The 20,945-nt window shown below is 48.2% G+C and overlaps 2 protein-coding genes across 2 annotated transcripts; both read right to left on the bottom strand.

Annotated features, from left to right (window-relative positions):
- Window positions 1-10,234: 10,234 nt before the first annotated feature.
- LOC126876257 (uncharacterized) lies at window positions 10,235-11,269 on the bottom strand. The gene has a single exon (XM_050639106.1). The coding sequence runs from the start codon at window positions 11,267-11,269 to the stop codon at window positions 10,235-10,237; it is 1,035 nt and encodes a 344-aa protein (XP_050495063.1).
- An 87-nt stretch (window positions 11,270-11,356) lies between these two features.
- Window positions 11,357-14,038, bottom strand: LOC126876256 (uncharacterized). Its single transcript, XM_050639105.1, has one exon. The coding sequence runs from the start codon at window positions 14,036-14,038 to the stop codon at window positions 11,357-11,359; it is 2,682 nt and encodes an 893-aa protein (XP_050495062.1).
- Window positions 14,039-20,945: the final 6,907 nt, after the last annotated feature.

Genomic DNA, 20,945 nt, shown 5'->3' with positions numbered 1-20,945 from the left:
ACAATACGTATACGACGTTGCATAAATCAACGAATGTTCGCGTATAGAAACTTGTAAAAAAAAATCCACTGTCGAAAAATAGAAAAATTCGTACTCGTGCAAAGATCAGCGGGAAACGAAACGATTTTCGACTCGTAACCAAGCGTTATAGTCATAGGAATGTAACGAAGCGGCGCGCAAACAACCGACGCGAAACCATCGTGACGCAAAAGCATTTCGCGACAGGGAGCGCGGGTCCGGCCGTAGCGAAAAACCAGCAGCCAGCCCGCTGTCGTTTCACCCAATGGGGGATTGTATCGATATGTCGAGGCAGCGTCGCTGAAACCTGCTGGTGGCAGAGAGCCAACGATAAGGGCCGCCATCTATCGACCGTAAGAGCCTCCTTTTGTATTAACGACGCTGTTCCGACTGTAATTGAGAGCCTCTGTACTCCGGCCCAACGTCGCCAGGTTATTAAATCCCGGGATATAAATTAGTTAATATTATCCACGCGCCGCAAGCTCGCACTCTTTTCTTCGCCAGAGAAATGGATTTTCCGCTAAACTTAAATTGCTTAGCGATCGCCGGATGTGAAAGTTTTATCGAGTTCGTCGATAAAGAGCTTTCGCGTACAACCGACCCGATCAACGTACCATCGACACGCGACAACTGCCAACGATTTACGACGGTTACGATGGTATTACCTTTTCTTCACGATACTTTTCTTTTTCTTTCTCTTCTTCCGCCGTATTTGAGTTGATCACAATGGTTGGTCGCTTTACGTCATCGTGTACGAGGGACACGCCGAATAAAGTTTGTGGAAAATCATTACTCCACGGATCCTTTTCATCGAGTGTTCCAAGATAGCCGTTAGTGGAATTTTCGACCTCGTTTAAGACCCTTCAACGAGCTGAAATCTGCTCGCCAACTTTACTCGGAATTCAATGCTTTTCAATTACAAAGATTTTCCGGTTAACCGTTCCTTAATTAAACATGTAACTATACCGAAACGTTTAAATTACCTTTTGAACCTGGTATACAGGTCAAAGCTACTCCAGTTTACTCTGCTTTTTTCAGAACGTCCCTTTCAATTTCGCTGCGCGGAACGTCGGGATAGGAACTCGAATACGAACGACACGAATAATTTGATAGAAAATCATCGTCGAAGCGAATTCGAAGCAAATTCGAAGCAAATTCGAAGCAAATTCGGGCCGAACGAATTCTCGCCTCGATTCGAAGCCAATATGCTTGTCCTTAAATTGGCTGTCCTCCTCGGCAGGATACCTACGAAATTGCAAATACGAGACCGACGATTCGTAGGAAAATCTGTGTGACCGCCGGTAATAAAATCTCCTATAATCGACGTTGGCCTGCTTACGTCAATCTGCTCGTGGCAGGTGTCCGACGATACAGGCTCAACGCGACATCAACCTCTTCGTTATAATCCGTACAAGCTTGGTCTCGTGTAACGGTAACGTTAGTCGTGTAATAGATATCGGCGTCGAAATCATTTCCCAATATATTTCCTGCGAAATTGCTTCGTAATTTCGTAGTAACACACCGACTGGCTATGTGCCACGTCACCGACTCGCCTACACCTCGCTATCTCTCCCTTAACGACAATTTTATTGAACCGAGCGATCGATCCGGCTCGCCCGGTAAATACCTTCGCTCCTCTGGACACACCGACGATAATTGACCCAGTTCGATATCCTTGTAAACCGACGCCAGGCGTTTCTTGCCTCGTAAAGACGAATCTTTCGAACGGTGTCACTCGCGTTCAATTCGTTTTTCTAGCGAAGGGTCTCGAATCTTTAAACGACGAGAAACCTAATCACTTTCACACAACTTTCGTTTAAAGACGAAAGAACGTAAAGAACTGGGTTCGGCCTTCTCCCATCTGCGTATCTTTCGGGGAGTCGATTGCGATGGTCATCTCCTTTGTCGGCAAGTGCTAGATCCGTCTCATCTCCTTCTTCCGTCGAATATTAGCGCCGCTACGAACGCATAAGCCGAAAAATCTTGCCACCGTATTACGCCGAAATATTAGACGATGTTCATTCGCAAGCGATAAAGCTTCGCTACTGTTCGCGATCGGCGCTGCTCTACTACGAAATATCAAATTTATCGCGTAGCCGCGTACACGGGAGAAGGAAAGAGATCGCAAGGGCGGTATTTACCCAATGCGAGAGACAGGCTACGAAAGACGAGCACGAGCGACTACAAAGTTCAATCGGGCTCGATGAAGCTTAACTTGCTCCGCGGAGAGCGGCCACTTGGAATTCGAGTGGCGTGTACGGTGTGCTCGGAGCGTTAACGAGTTCTATCGTCATCGTAAATAAGCAACCAGCGGTCCGAAAAATCTCGCCACGGTCAAGAAGGCTTAAGAAGCCGTTCGCGGAAGATGGACGGCGCCACCCGCTACTTCTCGGCCGGAAATTACAGGTGACTTAGCGCGGTCTCTCTGCCCTCGCTTCTCTCGACAGACAGAGAGAAGAGGGCGCGGGCGCATCGTAAAATCCAAGCGAAGAGAAAGAAAGAGAGAGAGAGAGGCGTCGCTCGTCGAAAAACTCAGATGCGATCTTTCGCGAGTTCGTCGACAGTTTCTGCCTCGCTGTTACGTTTCTACCGCCCCCGCTGTATTTCGAAACGGAAGGGGGGCGCGATTCCGTCTGTCGGCTCTCTTCCTGCACGCTTCGTTGTGCACCGTCGCGCGTATCTAGACGCTGGAAACGAGAATTATGAAAATTTCGTGGAGCAGTTGCGCCAACTCTTCTCGTTTCTCGCCATTGAAATCGCAGGTGTCAGGTCGCGCGATCGATACAACCCCCGTTAAAGGATCGAAACGATGTTCGTTTGCGATTCTAGGCAAAATCGTTTCCTATTTAGCGTGAAAGTTCCAATTGTTTCTCTCGTCTAGTTAGCGCGCAAGCTTCTTCTCCTTTCCTTTCACTCGTTAGAAGCGAAATAGTTCAGAGATCCTCGCAGCGTTTCAAACATCCCGATGACTCTCTTCGTTCCATTGTCTTCGTCCAGTTGTCTTCGAAACGTTAATTTATTCGTTCGTTCTCCTCGTTGGCGTAAGCGCAAACGCGCTCGATCGGTTACCTCTATTTTCGTTTTTTTCTCTGGGTAGCGCGTCGAGCGAAAAGCGGGTGTGAGTGGCTTGACGGCTCGAGAGAGTGCGATCGAGGATTCCCGATGTTCTTCTCTGACGGATCGTCGATATACGTAGAACGCGACGAGGTCCAACTCGATTTCGCGTCGCGCGTTTCAGAGGATATCAGCCCTTTTCTCTCGCGATCCAGCAAGAAACGACGAGCCGAGCGAAGGAGGAGGAGTCAACCTCGACTGCGGTATCTGCGCCGACGACGCGATCCGAACGTAGCGATTGGAAGGTCGCTTTAAGCGTTAATTTGGCGATCTCGCGATCGATCGAGATCGGTGTCGGGATCGGCGTAATACGCGCGTACGATCCCATATTACGAGCGAAAGACGATTAAAAGACTTCGCGCTCGTAACCGTAACACTGTCCGGGCATGGTTGTCCTTGGGTTTACGACGCCTGTCGCTCGAGATCCCATTGTCTCGAATCGATTATCCAACACTTTGCACCTGCTCCGATTAGTGCAACGTCGAGGAACAAAACAATGCAAGAACGATAAAACATAGGATATACATTAAATGATAAGGGATCGGGGCTTTGGCGCTACTTTGGCGGGGCTACTTTGGCGGCTTAAAAGAGACGAATACGTGGAATACGTCGATCGATCTCTCGTATCGAGGATACGGACTGGCGAACGTAAGACGGATCAAGTTTCGAGCAACGTTTCGAAAGGGCGAATAAATTGGAATTAACGCGGCTCGCTATAGGGCGAGTATACGGAAACCACGGGCTGCGATAATGTAACCCGCGGGATAAAGGCTTCCGCGTACGACTCGACGTACAATTGCCCTTTACAGTGTTCGCAGTGGAAAACGATCTGCGCACAGATCGGGGTGCGGCTTAATGCCAATTCACGGACAAAGGGTGACCGCGGACGAAAAAGAGAGCCACGGGATTCTTGGAGCGAGCGAGTAAAGTGAGAACGGCCGGCTGCGCCGTTTCTTTCGACGTTGCTCTCTCGATTCGGAGATAACAGCGCTGTGTGCCGCCGGACGATTAATAACCGACTCGAGATCTAGATACGAATAAGTATAAAAAGGTTGGATCTTGGTTTCGTCGTTCTTACGACCATATAACGCTTCGTAGGACGTGACGATGTGAAACGAAGAATCCCTTCAGAATGGAAAATGCCGCGACACGGACCGACGCGAAGGCCGACTTTGATACAAAGCCGAAGGTACTTGACTCCAACGACGTCGAGTATCGCTCAAGGGAGATCGGTCATGAAGTAAGGGAAAGAGGAGCACTCGTACGATCCTCGTCCCCCGTGCGATTAAATATCGCAGGGGTGCGGTCGATGGAGATCGTAAGAAGATTCGCGATAAAGCGATCGAAGCAGGCTTACGCCTGTAATCTTTGGAGGTACGTTAATATCGCGACTAAACGTCGTAACCTACGAAATCCGGAGAAGAGGGTCGCAGTTATTAATCGGGCAGCGATAATCGCCGGCTCCACGATATCCAACGAATTCATCCGCCCCCTCGTCCGTCGATACTCCGTCGTTCTTCGATCGTCGTTCTTAATTGCGCGTCTCAGGGGGACGAGAGCAACGCGTATCGCCACCACGCGTCGATCGACGAGGTATCGATTCGCTTCCGCGACCAGCGTCAAAGGCCGGGCCGACGAAACAACGTTATGCCACGCGTCGAGATTCGCGTTGCTCGGCGTCTTTCTCCGTGGGTCACGAAACCAAAAGGGAGGAAAAACACGAGGGATCCGTGAAAAGGCGTCGTTGTGCGATCAGCGTGTGTCCAACGATAAGCGAAGCGACGAGGACGCGACCTAACACCAACACGGGCAATTCCTTTTCCTCGGGTTTCTCGTTTTCTGGATGGACGATCCGGTCCGTAGTTTTTGATTCTCTACAGAGGAGTATACAAGTACTTGATTTGCAAAATGATTAGTTTAAAAGATATCTTAAATTTAACTTTTTTTTATTTTATTTTATTTTATTTCTTTTATTCCTTTTTTTATTTTATTTTACTTTTTATTCTATTTTTTTTATTATGTACCTTGCAATTCGTACAGCTGAACATTAAATTTAGTATTGTAGGACTTGTGTGAATGAGGAGGAAGGATAAGAGAGAGTTAACAAGTTTTTATGCTTTCATTAGTTTTTATTCACCTACAGTCTTGACTAAGAATATACAATTCAGTACTAATATATATAGAAAAATACAAATATCCACATAAAACTGTACATACAATCATACATACGAAACCATACATACAAAACCAGACATACAAAACCAAACTTGACTAAGAATATACAATTCAGTAGTAATATATATAAAAAAAATACAAATATCCACATAAAACTGTACATACAACCATACATACAAAACCATACATACAAGAATTATTATACTTAGAAAAAAAGTGTCTGGCAATAGTAGCGATTATTCGGGATCGAGGTATCCCAACTCCAGCCAGTATGCTGCCATATCTCTTGCGGATTCTCCCGGCTCTCGGTCCAGCAGCAACCTTGCAGTTATTGCTTCTCCTGGAGAAGGATCGATGTTGACTAGGCTCCCTGTCCGTCTCAACATGGTGAATTGGGCCACTCGATGTCTCTTCCCTTGGATCGGTTGTTCTCGTACACCTGGCAGAACGATTTTTCTAGCCCACGGTGCCATTTTTGCCAAATTACGGGGCAGCAGCCGTATTGAATCGAGACATTGCTCGCTCTCTAACCCCCAATCGATTAGAAAGACGATGTAGCCAGTCATGGTCCTTTGTAAAAGGATGGCTCTTTCCCAAGCGCTAGATTCCTTAAAATCTACTAGCACGGCGACTAGCATGCCTGTTCTTAAACTTTTCGCCTTCGGCAAGTACTCCACGGGATGTTCCATCATCTTCAAATTGAGTGTTTGGGTTATCTTCGGCCATCCAGCCAAACGAACCCACATGGTGGTAAGTGACTCGACTCGAACCACCCGGACGGGAACTCCTTCTCGGAACCGATCGTTTGTCTTTTGTAAAATCTCCATGGTATACTAGATTTGGAAAAAATTTCGAATGTTAATGTTCGACTATACTGATCTGCCTAGTTTACGTGTCTATGTCGGATGGTGCTGGCTCCGCCGGGAATCGGACCCCCCTTTATATACCAGCAGCACCGACCTTGGAGAGGACCCCCTTTATATATCAGCTGCACCGACCTTAGAGAGGACCCCTTTAAATATCAGCAGCACCGACCTTGGAGAGAACCCCCTTTATATATCAGCTGCACCGACCTTAGAGAGGACCCCTTTAAATATCAGCAGCACCGACCTTGGAGAGGTACTCGGTCACCGTTTAAGCTAAACGCACGTTTTCGTTTGTCTTTTTTCACGCTTTTCTTGTCCTCGCAATATTTTATAACAGTGTTATCAATACATACAGGCAAAATATATAGTCTATTTTTGATACACAAGTGTCAGATATCAATTATTGCTTTCCGTTAAAATAAATATATCATTATTAGATGCTCTTTTTAATATTCCGATCCGCATCCTTACAATATTTTACAATTTTTAACCTAAAAATGTCGCTAGAAAATAGAAAACGAAAAACAATTTGAAAAGCACTAGCTCGCTTGAATGTGAAAATTGTGACGTGGGTGTATGTGCTTTGCCCTGCTTTAAAATATATCACACTCAATTGTATTATTAATAATTAAAGTAAATTATTAAAGTTCACGTATATGTATCGTACCTTTAAGAAAAATTAACATTTAATTATCCAATGTGCTTGCGTAGAGAACAGCATTATCCGCCACATATTGCGGTGCAGTATCGTTTACGCGTAGTTCGCGTCAAACCCTGCCCTACGAAGGAACGTCCCCGCACAAAATTCAATCGTACCTAAGACGTTAAACCGATCCTTTGCAAGTTTTCTTCAAAGAGATACGCTATACGAGTTGTTTGATTGATATCCGAAAAGTTTCTTTCTGTTTATGAGGAAATAATAGACGCACAATGTTATTTGATTTATATCGTTTTGTCGCATTACGTACGATCCATTTTGTTCTATTGAGATAAACACCGAGACATTTCACAGACTTGGTTTCACGTTTGTACGGAGGTGCTTTATTGTAAAAACGACGTTTGCGAAAAAAGACATTTTTCGGACAACCTAATATATTTCATACGATGCTGTTGCCAAGAAATATTTATTAACGAAATGCTAAAAACTGTTATTTGCAAACAAATACTAGGGGAAATTGTTTTATCCGCTTTTACACGCAGAAGAATTTTACTGCTCAATAATATTGCTATTGGAACGAACGAGCCGTTTCGCTAACATCGGAACGAAGTAGAAACGAATCGGTACTTATCAAGGAGAAAACCTTGTCCAGCGTGGGGAAAAGTTTAAGGACCGATGTCCCTCGATCCACGCTGGAGACGGCCGATGAAACAAGGCGAATTAGCGGGAGATCGGGAGCAGAAGGCAGAACGGGCGGAATAGAAAAGGAATGGATACGGCAAGCTTCGGCCGTGCGATTTCGTATCACGTAGCGTTATCCCCTCGTAAAGTTGGCCACTCGTGCCACTAGCAGAAACTGTATGGCGGGCTCCGAGAGGATTTTAATCGCGCGACGGTCGAACGTATCGGTGAAATTACTGGAGAGCCCCGTCGACGTGCCTTTCGTTCCTGTCTGCCCCACGGCTCGGCTGCCACGGATCTAACAGATTGACCGGATCCAACGTGCCGGGTTACGAAACTTCGAAACTGGCTAGAATCGACTGCTAAGTTAATTGCCGGTCGCTCCCTCGCACCTACTCGTCTATCAGGCGACTCCAACTAGTAACCAACGAGGAAACCGCTGATGTCAGGCGTAAATTCAGCTGAAAATCCGTAGCGTGGAACGATGAAAGAGGCCGCACGGAAGAAAATAGCCTGGCGATCAAAAGGCTGGAACGTGCTTTCAGACCCGAACGCTTAGCTGCGCCGCCCCGCACCGAGATCCACTTTGACTTTCGCCCTTTGTTGCGAATATGACAGCCCGTTCGCGCTTTACCCTCGACGATCGACGCCGACCACGCTTCTGCCGCCTGTTATTTCCCAACCGTCCACCGTTTTGCTCCCCTTCTTTTTCATTTTCTTCTTTCCGCTCTTCTCCTTTTATCCTCTTTTCCCTTCTTCTCTCGCCGAAGCGCCGCGTTTGCTGTCGAGTTCGGCTACGATTGGCAAACACAAATCTTACGTGGACGCGCGATACGCGCGTTCCACGCATTTCAAATTTCACGACGTAACGTACTCGACGACTCAACGTAACGTGGAAAACGCGACAAGATGTTCGAATTTGGAATTATGCGAGCGCGCTGGGTCGATCGGCATGCCATCCGCCAAACGCGCGGCAAATAAATCTGTCGGTGTAATTTTAACGAGCCGCGATACCGCTCGAGGATTATACGGGTAATTTAAATTCCGCTCGCTCGATCGACGCGACTGATGGAACGACGATGAGCCGGCTGAGCCGAGATGAAATGATAAATTAGCGAATGAAACAGCCAAGTATAATGGAATGCCCGGTTAAATATAGAGCGTTTTAAACCGATTAACAGATAACTGCAAATTAGATCGTCCATTAACGCGGTTCGTCCACGTTCGAGCGGCATCGTTCGAGAATCAGTCGGAGAATTAGTCCGAGAATTAGTCAGAATACCCTCCGATCGATCGTTTTCCCCCCCGAAATCTGGCATTCAATCTGTTTCGATTCGCCATTCGCGCGATCCGAATTTAAGTTTCACGATTGTGAATACGAACGAGCCGTGCGTACCACTGACTATCGCACGATCGCTGTGGCAAAACGCTGGCGTACAATTAGCGCTATTTGCCGTTACGTGAAATATATTGTAAACGTTATTGCTCGCGCGTGGAAACTCGCTACTTCGCGCAGCCAGTCGAACTGTTCGATATTTATAGTTAGTCGACAAATACCGCGTACCTATCGTCGAGATTCTACGCAAGCATTGCGCGCGATAGAAACCCCTTCTATATCGTGCAATTGTCGTATCGAATAGCCGCTGCTCGAATTTCGCGCTGCGAATCGCATTCAAAAAATTTTATTTATCTGGAAATCGAACGTGCAGATTTTTTTTTTTAATTCAAACGACGTAACCCGAGCAGTTAGATTGGCCGAATTTCGTTCTCTTTGGAAACTTTGAGACCTCCGAACAACCCGTCTCTAGATGTCTACGATAACTTTGAAATTCCTTGTAAATTCGACCAATCGCGGGGAGACGTACTCGCGAGGAGAGTCGTCAACGGGGGTCGTAAATCCCCGTTACGATTATAACAATCGACACCACGAATTGATCGATCCCCTGATTTCCTTTGAGAAAATGAGGGGTGATTGAGTTGGTATAACACTGGGATTCACAGTATTATAAAGTATATATTTCCAAGCACTTAGTTACAAAAGATTTGCGTGAAGAATGCGACTCTCGCGCTATGTGCAGACTGCCGCGTTAGGCGTTAGTTGGTAGACCGTCGCGTTAGGCGTTAGTTGGGAGACCGTCGCGTTAGGCGTTAGTTGGGAGACTGTCGCGTTAGGCGTTAGCTGGTAGACCGTTTGTCGCTCTTTTGTTTAATACGGAAGAAAGTTCGGTGTGGGTGTGCCCCTGTGCATAAAGAACGCGGATTCGTTGGTCCCACTTTCGTTAGGAAAAGTGAGGGTAACGAACCGCGGTGTCGATTGGTCATGCTGCACTACTGCTCGAAGGGATGAGTAGGGAGTCTTCTACCATCGTGGTGCGTAAATGACTGTGTGTATGAGAAAACCTAGCCTGTTTTATTACAGGGCTATTCGGGGTTTCCTAATGGGTGCATACCCGCTTTCTCCGCGTTTTAAAGGCGACTAATAAACCCAAGGACACCTCTAAAACCGACTGTGTTTCGAGCATATTTTGGCTTGCAATTCTTCAAGACAATCGGATTGAAGACATATGGCGAAACAATGCAGGGAAATGAAAGTTATGGTGGGTCCTTAGGTTTATTGAGGGTCGAAGTGCCGTTACGCAGGTCGGTTGTTGTCCGGTCGCGCGGGCTGGCGAGCAGATGTTTTAGGCGTCGTAACATCCTCCCCCCGTTGAGAGGGCACCGATCAAATTCTGGCTGTGGAGTCTGGTGTGTCGTTGGTGACCTCCTTCGCTCCGTGTGGGCGTTCGGCCTCGTCTGGATCTGGGTGGATGGGTAAGGGGACCAGTCTTTTGACGCCGCGGTCCAGGATGCTTGTTGCCGTCTGCACGGTAGCGGTCCGGATGATTCCGTCGGCTCCTGGATGGACCTTGATTACGCGGCCCAAAGGCCACTGCATAGAGGGCACGTTGTCCTCCCTGAGGATTACTACGGTGCCTTCATGAATGTTGTGTTTGCCCTTGTCCCATTTGCTGCGGCGGGTTAACTCGTTTAGGTATTCTCGATACCATCGGCTCCAGAAGTGCTGCTTAATCTGGTGAATGCGCTGCCAACTGGATAGCCGTCCTGATGGAACTGTCCTGAAATCACGCTCCCGTAAACTGGTTAGGGTATCACCGATTAGAAAATGACCGGGAGTGAGGACAGGGGGATCTTTCGGATCGGATGAGGTGGGAGTCAGTGGGCGTGAATTGAGAATGGCCTCAATTTCGATCACAAGGGTGTTGAGGTGTTCAAAGGTCAGGAGCTCCGTGCCGACCACGCGGATGAGATGGCGTTTGAACGATTTAACTGCGGCTTCCCATAAGCCGCCAAAATGTGGTGAGTTCGGAGGATTAAAACGCCATTGTATTTGTCGGTCGGCGAGAAAATTCTGTACCCTATCCTGGTGGTCGTCGGACTGCAATAGGGTCCGGAGTTCTTGCAGCTGCCGATTAGCCCCGACGAAATTGGTGCCGTTGTCGGTGAGGATCGTTGCGCAGTATCCTCGCCGCGAGATGAAACGGCGTAGCGCGGCCAAGAAGGCGTCGGTGGTTAGGTCGCTGACTAACTCTATGTGGACCGCCTTTGTCGCCAGACAAACGAATATGGCGGCGTACGTCTTGATTTTACGTCGGTTGCGGTCCCTCCTCTCCTTGATGTAGAATGGGCCGCAGTAGTCGATTCCGACGTTCCTGAACGGCCGCGATTCGGTAATACGCGCCTCTGGCAAATCACCCATCAAGTATTCCACTGGTGGAGGGTTGGCTCTGCAGCAGCGGACGCACCTTCTGAGAGTGCGCCATACCTGGCTACGGCCGTCGATCGGTCAATAGCGCAGTCTCATCGCGTATAGGGTAGCTTGGGTCCCTGTGTGATGATTGTTCCGGTGCTCTTGTTCTATAATTAGCTCTGTCACCGGGGATTTCGGTAGGATGATCGGGTGTTTTTGGCTGAAGGGTATGGCGGAGTTGGTTAGTCGCCCTCCTACCCGGAGTAGCCCATCTTCGTCGAGGAAGGGGTTTAATGGCTGTAGTTTCCCTCCAACGTCCTCGCATCGATTTTTTTGGAGGATCCGAATTTCAGGCGCGAAATGCTGGGATTGTAAGATTTTTATTAGCCTGTTGTGCGCTGCGGTCAGTTCGTCTGTGGTGAGATGGGCAGTTCGGTGTTGCTTATGTCTCCATCGAAGACACCGGGCGACGATTCTTATTAGTCTTGGCCAAGACGAGTAGCGATGGAGGAGAGTGTTGTCGTTAACACTCGTCCTCAGACAGATCGTCTTCTTTTGCTCCGGGAGGTCGACTACCGGTATCGGGCTCCAAACCGGCCAATAGCTTTCGCTTTGCAGGAGCCACCTTGGCCCGTTTTTCCAAATGGACGGACATAGGAATTCCTTGGGCGTCTGGCCTCGGGAGATGAGATCCGCTGGATTATCGTCGGTAGGCACATGACGCCAGTCGGAGATATTGGTCTTGGTCTGTATCTCAGCGACTCGATTCGCCATAAATGTTTTCAAGGTGTGCGGCGAAGACCTGATCCAATGGAGTACGATGGTGGAGTCAGTCCAGTAGACTATCCGCGATATCTTGGTCGTCAGGGCCTGTTGTATTGACGAAATCAAGGACGTCAAAATAAGTGCCCCACTTAATTCGAGACGTGGTATGGAGAGCGATTTGAGCGGCGCTACCTTCGACCGCGCCGTGAGGAGTCGAGTCCAAATATTGTTCTTTCGGTCAGTCGTCCGCACGTAGACGCACGCCCCATATGCCCTTTCGCTAGCGTCACAGAATCCGTGGAGCTCAATTTTCGTTGTGGATTCTAGGATGGTCTTCCGAGGGAACCTTACCGCATTTAACAACGGCAATTGGGTGTGGTATTTGATCCATGCTGTGTGTACGTCTGACGGAAGGGATTCGTCCCAATCTACCTTCAATGTCCAGACTTGTTGCAAAATCATTTTTGCTCGAACGATTACCGGCGCGAGCAATCCTAGTGGATCATATATTTGTGCGATGACTGAGCTGATTGATCGCTTTGTGATTCGGGAAGTGTCACTGTTCGTCTTGACCGAATATAATATGGTATCGTCGGCTGAATCCCAAAAGACGCCGAGTGTTTTTAACGTGGATGACTCACCGAGATGTAATTTCTGCTTGGTGTCTTCCTCAGGTAGCCCTCTCAGCAGATCCCGATCGTTTGAGGCCCATTTGCGGATATTTAGACCGGCTAGCTTAAGTAATCTCGTGAGATCATTCCTGATTGATAGGGCTTCGTCCTTCGTATCGGCTCCGGTCAACGCATCGTCGACATAGAAGTCTCGCCGTAGGATCTGCGCTGCTCTCGGAAATCGAGGTCCCTCGTCCTCTGCCAACTGTTTGAGACATCGGATGGCCAGATACGGGGCTGCGGATAGACCGAACGTTACGGTGTTGAGTCGGTAAGTTTCGATCTCTCCGTTGTCGGCACGCCACAGAATCTTTTGGTAGAGACGATCTTCTGGACGTAGGAGGAATTGGCGGTACATCTTCTCGATGTCGCCGGTAAGGACATATTGAAATGACCGGAATCTCAATAGGATGTTCCTCAGGTCTTCTTGTAATTTCGGACCCGTATGAAGGGCGTCGTTTAGAGACACTCCCGTGGTACTTGAAGCTGAGCCGTCGAACACAACCCGTAGCTTGGTGGTGTCGCTCGATTCCTTGGTCACGCCGTGATGTGGTAAATAATATCCGTGGTCGGTGGCGTGATCCGTGTTGATCTTTGTCATGTGACCCAAGTCTAAATATTCTTGAATCACAGCACTATACGCGGTTTCATATTGTTTGTCGCGTTGGAATCGGCGATGAAGAGAGGCGAGCCTGCTCATTGCAGTGGCCTTCGATGACCCTAGTGAGGAAAGCTTTTCGTTGAACGGTAATGCAACGATGTATCTGCCTTCCTTGGTTCGTCGGACATGGTTTCGGAAATGTTCTTCACATAGTCGTTCCGATTCCGAAAGATGAGTAGTGGCCTGTCCCTCGTCGATCTCCCAAAACCGTGCGAGGTCCTCTTGCAGAGCCGTTGTGGTTGCGTGGAACGTATTTATCGCGGTTTGGGACGTGGGACTCCCCCCGATTACCCAGCCGAAGCGTGTTTTTTGTAGACGTAGTTCAGGTTCGCCTGGTTGTGCCAGATTGACCTGCCCGATGCACAGCGACGCGAATGTTGATCCGGTACTAAGTAAAACATCGATCGGGGCTGGGCAATGGAATTGTGGATCGGCTAGATGAATATTTCTGGGTAATCCCAGACTCGAGGGATCGATGGGCTCGCTTGGTACGAGGATCGATATGGCCGGGATAACAAGAAATCTCAATGTCTTCTTGTACTCGCCGTCCGTCGACGTGATGGTGGCCGTGGTGTAACGTTTTGCCGTGGTGCTCAAATTGTCGAGGGCTCCGATCTGGATCGCACATCTCCTTTGCCTTATACCGAGGGAGTTCGCGAGCCTGTCGGTCATGAAGTTCATGCTCGACCCAGTGTCGAGTAAGGCTCGGGCTCGGATTGGTTGTGCCTGTTTGTTCAAAACCTTGATCTGTGCTGTGGCCAACAGATCATGATGCAGAGGGGTGTGGGGAGATGTGTTTGTTAGTCCGATCCCCCTTGCTGTCGTAGTCTCGGACAGTCAGTTTTGCCCCGGTTGGGACTTGGATGAAGAGGTTGGGGTGGTGTTCCGGATCCGGGCTGAGCGTGACTCGTACGAGGAATGCTCTTTCGTACCTCTTGGAACCGAAGATGTATGCTTCCGTGAAGTATCGGATGTTCGCCTCGATTTGTGGGACGACCGCGACTTCGATGATCCCGATGGGGATTGTTCGGTGGAGGCTCGCTTGTGTGATGAACGACTGCCCGACGATCGACCGCTCGGTGCGCGACTGCCCGACGACCGACCGCTCGATGCGCGACTGTCCGACGACCGACTGCTCGGCGACCAACCGCTTGCCGACCGACCGCTCGACGATCGACCGCTCGACGATCGACCGCTCGAAGATCGACCGCTCGACGACCATGAATCTACCTGGGTTTTTTCGCGGTGTAGATACGTATGGTGTCGGTGACCGCAGATACGACACGAACCCGATGTACACTGTGTCGGCGAATGTCCTGTGCCTAGGCAATTTATGCACAACGATGCCTTCTTCACGATTTGAAAACGTTTGGTCGCTGATTTGGCCTTGAATATTTTGCAGTGTCTGATCTCGTGATGTCCGTTGCAGGTCGGACACACCACCGTTCTGCTGGTTGTAGCAAGGGTTCGCCCATGCGGTATGGTTGTTCGCTGACTGCGGTGTTTGTGTGTTGACCCTTTTGATTCCTTCTCTTTAGAGAGGAATTGAGTCCCGTTCGCCCGTGTTTTGAGAAAGTCTATCAGATGCTGATAGGATGGCACCTTTTGGCGGGGGAATGTGTGCGTTGCCATTTACGCAGGCTGGACGCGGGCAACTTCGACGCGATCAATTCGATCATCGCTATGTTTGAAGTGACGGGCTCCTTTAGATGTTCGAGCGCCTTTAGATTTACGCTGATGGTTTCCAACAAATCCTCTAGGGCCTCTGGAGTTTCCCTTTTGATTTCCGGATAATTACGCATCAGATTCCAATGGCGCATGCAGATTTGGAGGGGGCAATTGAACTTGTCCTTCAGTGTATCAAGCGCGATGGAATAGTTGGCCTCTGTGAGTTCTAATGACTGGATACTCTGTGCGGCCCGTCCAGTTATAGATGAGCGTAGATGCTGGAACTTTTGGACATTCGTCAAACCTTCGTTAAGGTCCACTATGGATGTGAACGTGTCGTAGAAATAGGTCCAATTCTCGAGGGCACCGTCGAATTGGGGCACGCGGACCTCTGGAACGGTGGTCGGCTCTGGTTTCCGGCACGTCTCACCTCTTGTTGTAGTCGACGGGGTTGTTGCTGATATTTGCTCAAAGAGCTCTCGGAACCGCATGTCAAGCTCCCGATGCTCTTGCGATAACGAATCTACCCGCGCATCTTCCCCCTCATCTACCACACCTAACTCTTCTTGAACCTCGAGTATCCTCTTCCAAAGCTCATCGAACGAGCTGCGGCAAGATGCTAGGAAGATTCTGTTTGCCTTCCCAGACGCTTCGTACTCATCGAGTTCGCGCCTTATGGTTGCAAGTCGACGGGCTAGGACGCCTCGTCTCCGCCGTAACGTGCTGATTGATTCAGCTTGGGCCATGTTTGATTTTGATAATGAACGCCCTTACCTTGATCAAATGGACGTTGATCTGGGATTCTGTTGCTAATCGTTACGATGCGGCGTGGGCTCGTGTAGATGCTGCGCGACGGAGGTGCTTCTCTCCGATGGCGGTTCCCTTGCTCAGTTGACTAAGTGGTTGGAACTTGGATCTCACGCGACACTGTATAGTCACTGTTCAGTGCACTTTTTGGTGGCACGAGATCCGGCTCGAAGGACCATGTAAATTCGACCAATCGCGGGGAGACGTACTCGCGAGGAGAGTCGTCAACGGGGGTCGTAAATCCCCGTTACGATTATAACAATCGACACCACGAATTGATCGATCCCCTGATTTCCTTTGAGATAATGAGGGGTGATTGAGTTGGTATAACACTGGGATTCACAGTATTATAAAGTATATATTTCCAAGCACTTAGTTACAAAAGATTTGCGTGAAGAATGCGACTCTCGCGCTATGTGCAGACTGCCGCGTTAGGCGTTAGTTGGTAGACCGTCGCGTTAGGCGTTAGTTGGGAGACCGTCGCGTTAGGCGTTAGTTGGGAGACTGTCGCGTTAGGCGTTAGCTGGTAGACCGTTTGTCGCTCTTTTGTTTAATACGGAAGAAAGTTCGGTGTGGGTGTGCCCCTGTGCATAAAGAACGCGGATTCGTTGGTCCCACTTTCGTTAGGAAAAGTGAGGGTAACGAACCGCGGTGTCGATTGGTCATGCTGCACTACTGCTCGAAGGGATGAGTAGGGAGTCTTCTACCATCGTGGTGCGTAAATGACTGTGTGTATGAGAAAACCAAGCCTGTTTTATTACAGGGCTATTCGGGTTTTCCTAATGGGTGCATACCCGCTTTCTCCGTGTTTTAAAGGCGACTAATAAACCCAAGGACACCTCTAAAACCGACTGTGTTTCGAGCATATTTTGGCTTGCAATTCTTCAAGACAATCGGATTGAAGACATATGGCGAAACAATGCAGGGAAATGAAAGTTATGGTGGGTCCTTAGGTTTATTGAGGGTCGAAGTGCCGTTACGCAGGTCGGTTGTTGTCCGGTCGCGCGGGCTGGCGAGCAGATGCTTTAGGCGTCGTAACATTCCTAAATTCCAATTAATAAGTAAAAACCGGAACGACCAAAATTCCCTGGACCGCGTAATCCGCATGAAAATACAAATTCAGCGTCGAATTCGAAGAGATAGATGAAAGAGGGATTCGATGGTAGAGCAAATCGGACGAACGGTTTGTAACACGAGACATTAATAAAGTTGGTGGAGCCGCGGAAAGCGGATGGAAATGGAAATTTTCCGATTTTAATATCGGCGAATGCATCGGGACGCGAGAAGAAAGATCAAAAGGTTGACTGTTGATTAATTTGAGCGGCACGCGAGCCACGAGCCCCGAGCCCCGAGCGTCGCGATGCTCGCGTGCGCCGAAGCTACTGCGATCGAGCGAGCGTCGTAACCTCGGTAAATAACCCGTCGTATAATATTACGTACACTGATCAACGATTCGGAAAGGGAGTTTCGCTAACCGGGGCATCGCCCCACCGTCGTGCGAAAATAAACTAATTAGCCTTTGGGGACGTCGAGGCATGCCCCTCGACGCCCCAGCGGATTTCAAGTCGTCGATTTTACAGCTAGCTGCTGTTACGTTCGAACCGTTTGTAAACCAGTGACGCGCAATTTGGGATAGCGATTGCGATCGAAATCCGACCCCTCTCGAGAATCCTACGGAAAGAGAATTTCTTTCGCAGTGGTTGGTCTGGCCGATCCAAGTTTCGGCGCGCGTTGTCGCGATGCCTAATCGCTGCGTTGCCGATCGTCGTTGCCATTGGAACGCGCGGCGAGCGAACAGCCGTGAGTTTGCTCTGTACACTCGAGGCCTGAACTTAAAGGCTTAACGACCTGTTTGCCGTTGCAGCTCGGCAGAAACGAATCTTCGGCGTCCGCCCGAGCTAAACCAGCGAATATTCGAGCGGCCTGCCTCGGAACGGTCGCTGAATTTCTGCTGAAAAATTAATCAACGCGGAACGTAAATCGCCAGTGATAAACACGTGAAAAACCATGCGCTGATGATGGGGTGGGGGGGGGGGGTGGAAAGAACGGCAACGGCAACGTTGTTGCCAAACGAATGTAATGAACGGGCAAATACGCGTTTGTTTGCAAGTACCCTACGGCGAGCAAATAACGTTACGCGAAATACGCGGCCCGGTTTCATCCTGTGTCGTCCTTTTATACACACGCGTGAAAAATTTCGCGGAAATTCGCACTGGCGACGCAGAATCGGTGCGCGGAAGAAATCTGGCCGACTCCTGTTAATAAATTTCTTTCTTACAAAATTTACCCGTGGACCGCGCTATCCAGCCGCCCGTGTTTCCATCTCTTCGCCAGCAATTTGGCAACAGAGTTTACGAAAAGTTACGGGCGCCGACTGGAGAGAACGGCGAGACCGGTTTTTCTAAAATAAAACGATCCTGCGAAATATACGCGACGAGTGCCACGGTCAGTCTTGGAAACTCGAGTCTCCGCGAAATCTCCTTCCGCTTCTGGCTATACGTACAAGTATATCAACGCGCGCCTTGCAACGCGTCTCGTGCTGTTTTTCTCCTATTCTGCTTGCACGTTTCTCAAAGAGAATACCTAATACCAAGGTCGCCTTCGCTTTACGCGTCTGTGCGATTCCCGCGATGGAAAAAACGTCGCGCTGTTCAGCAAACCAGCGTGCAAGCAACGACAATACGTATACGACGTTGCATAAATCAACGAATGTTCGCGTATAGAAACTTGTAAAAAAAATCCACTGTCGAAAAATAGAAAAATTCGTACTCGTGCAAAGATCAGCGGGAAACGAAACGTTTTTCGACTCGTAACCAAGCGTTATAGTCACAGGAATGTAACGAAACGGCGCGCAAACAACCGACGCGAAACCATCGTGACGCAAAAGCATTTCGCGACAGGGAGCGCGGGTCCGACCGTAGCGAAAAACCAGCAGCCAGCCCGCTGTCGTTTCACCCAATGGGGGGTTGTATCGATATATCGAGGCAGCGTCGCTGAAACCTGCTGGTGGCAGAGAGACAACGATAAGGGCCGCCATCTATCGACCGTAACAGCCTCCTTTTGTATTAACGACGCTGTTCCGACTGTAATTGAGAGCCTCTGTACTCCGGCCCAACGTCGCCAGGTTATTAAATCCCGGGATATAAATCAGTTAATATTATCCACGCGCCGCTAGCTCGCACTCTTTTCTTCGCCAGAGAAATGGATTTTCCGTTAAACTTAAATTGCTTAGCGATCGCCGGATGTGAAAGTTTTTTCGAGTCCGTCGATAAAGAGCTTCCGCGTACAACCGACCCGATCAACGTACCATCGACACGCGACAACTGCCAACGATTTACGACGGTTACGATGGTATTACCTTTTCTCCACGATACTTTTCTTTTTCTTTCTCTTCTTCCGCCGTATTTGAGTTAATCACGATGGTTGGTCGCTTTACGTCATCGTGTACGAGGGACACGCCGAATAAAGTTTGTGGAAAATCATTACTCCACGGATCCTTTTCATCGAGTGTTCCAAGATAGCCGTTAGTGGAATTTTCGACCTCGTTTAAGACCCATCAACGAGCTGAAATCTGCTCGCCAACTTTACTCGGAATTCAATGCTTTTCAATTACAAAGATTTTCCGGTTAACCGTTCCTTAATTAAACATGTAACTATACCGAAACGTTTAAATTACCTTTTGGACCTGGTATACAGGTCAAAGCTACTCCAGTTTACTCTGCTTTTTTCAGATCGTCCCTTTCAATTTCGCTGCGCGGAACGTCGGGAAAGGAACTCGAATACGAACGACTATTTCTTTTCTTGCCCCTCGATATCCGCACTACGCACGCGTTCGTTACGCGTTCGCGACCGTTGCCACGTATGTCTTCTTCCAAATATTCGACGGAAGGATGTAGGAAGCATGTCGGCCTTACACTTTTATGATATGGCGCTTTGTATCGCGAAGCCATCGAAAAGAGTTCCGTCGTCGAGTCCCGCCACGAATATATGGGCGGTGTAAAGCAGACCAGTAAACAGCTACATACCGTTTTATACGAAAGTCCCAAAAATGGTGGCGAAAATTACTTTTTTGCGGATTGGAAATATCAACAATAAATTCTTACTTATTATATAACGCAAACCAGAAGAAAAAGAATAAAAACAAAATAACGCATTTGCAATTCGTACGTCGCTTGATGGGTCAATTAATTGGGCATTTTCGTGACGCCGACCTCAAGAATACTTCATCAACTTCTGGAACAGCAGAAAGACTAAACGGCCTTTTACATGTCATTCGGCGAGATGACACAGAAGGAAGTAAAGATCGTGTGGTATGTTGTAATCGGAAAATCAAAGGTAGAAGAAGAGAATCGATGTACTATTATGCCACTCGTTTGGTTAAACCGGCCCTGCATACACGCAATTGCTTCGAAAAATACCACACCGTGCAAGTATATGAAAGGAGTCATAAACGTAGCAAAAGTAAGTATCTTTTCCTGGATTTTGACAAAAGAATTCTGTTATATTCAAACAAAGTCCTAGTTTTTATTACGCAAATGTTTTTTCGCATAGAATTAACACCAATGAATAAACGGATAACAGAAGAATTAAACGAAGTGGAACTAGTACAGTGCATAAAAGTACTATTGAAATCAAGCGAAAACATGAAAAGATCGAATTCCGTACCCGGATTACCTATAGAAATCATGTCTATAGAAATCATCTAAAGCACAAAAGATAAAAACAAGAAAAAGGATAGTAACACGGGGAACCAATCATCCTACAAAGAATTAGTACATTAAAATAAAAGATCAAACGCAACGGTGAAAAATTACTAGCGTTGCTGGAGAAGAAAAAGAAGAGCAGAATAACAGAGGAACAAAGAGAGTGAATACGAAATTAGAAAAGCTTTCCACAACTTCATAAGAAACTACTGGAAATGTAGAATGGAAAACATATCCAAATAAAAACCCAAAGAACTTTCACCATCGATTAACTGCGTCTTCCGCCCAAAAAACCACAACATAAGTGATATACTCTGACACAACCAGAACGGATACAAATAGGAATTCATGAAAGCCGACATGTACCGTCACACAATTCGACGAAGACAATAATATAATCATTATCGATA

This window comes from Bombus huntii, unplaced genomic scaffold (assembly GCF_024542735.1).
Source record: "Bombus huntii isolate Logan2020A unplaced genomic scaffold, iyBomHunt1.1 ctg00000068.1, whole genome shotgun sequence".
Lineage (NCBI taxonomy): Eukaryota > Metazoa > Arthropoda > Insecta > Hymenoptera > Apidae > Bombus > Bombus huntii.
This window is presented reverse-complemented; position numbering and strand designations above follow the sequence as displayed.

Excerpts from the sequence above, each read along its gene's own strand:
- LOC126876257 (XM_050639106.1), bottom strand. The coding sequence starts at position 11,269 with ATGGGTGATTTGCCAGAGGCGCGTATTACCGAATCGCGGCCGTTCAGG.
- LOC126876256 (XM_050639105.1), bottom strand. The coding sequence starts at position 14,038 with ATGAACTTCATGACCGACAGGCTCGCGAACTCCCTCGGTATAAGGCAA.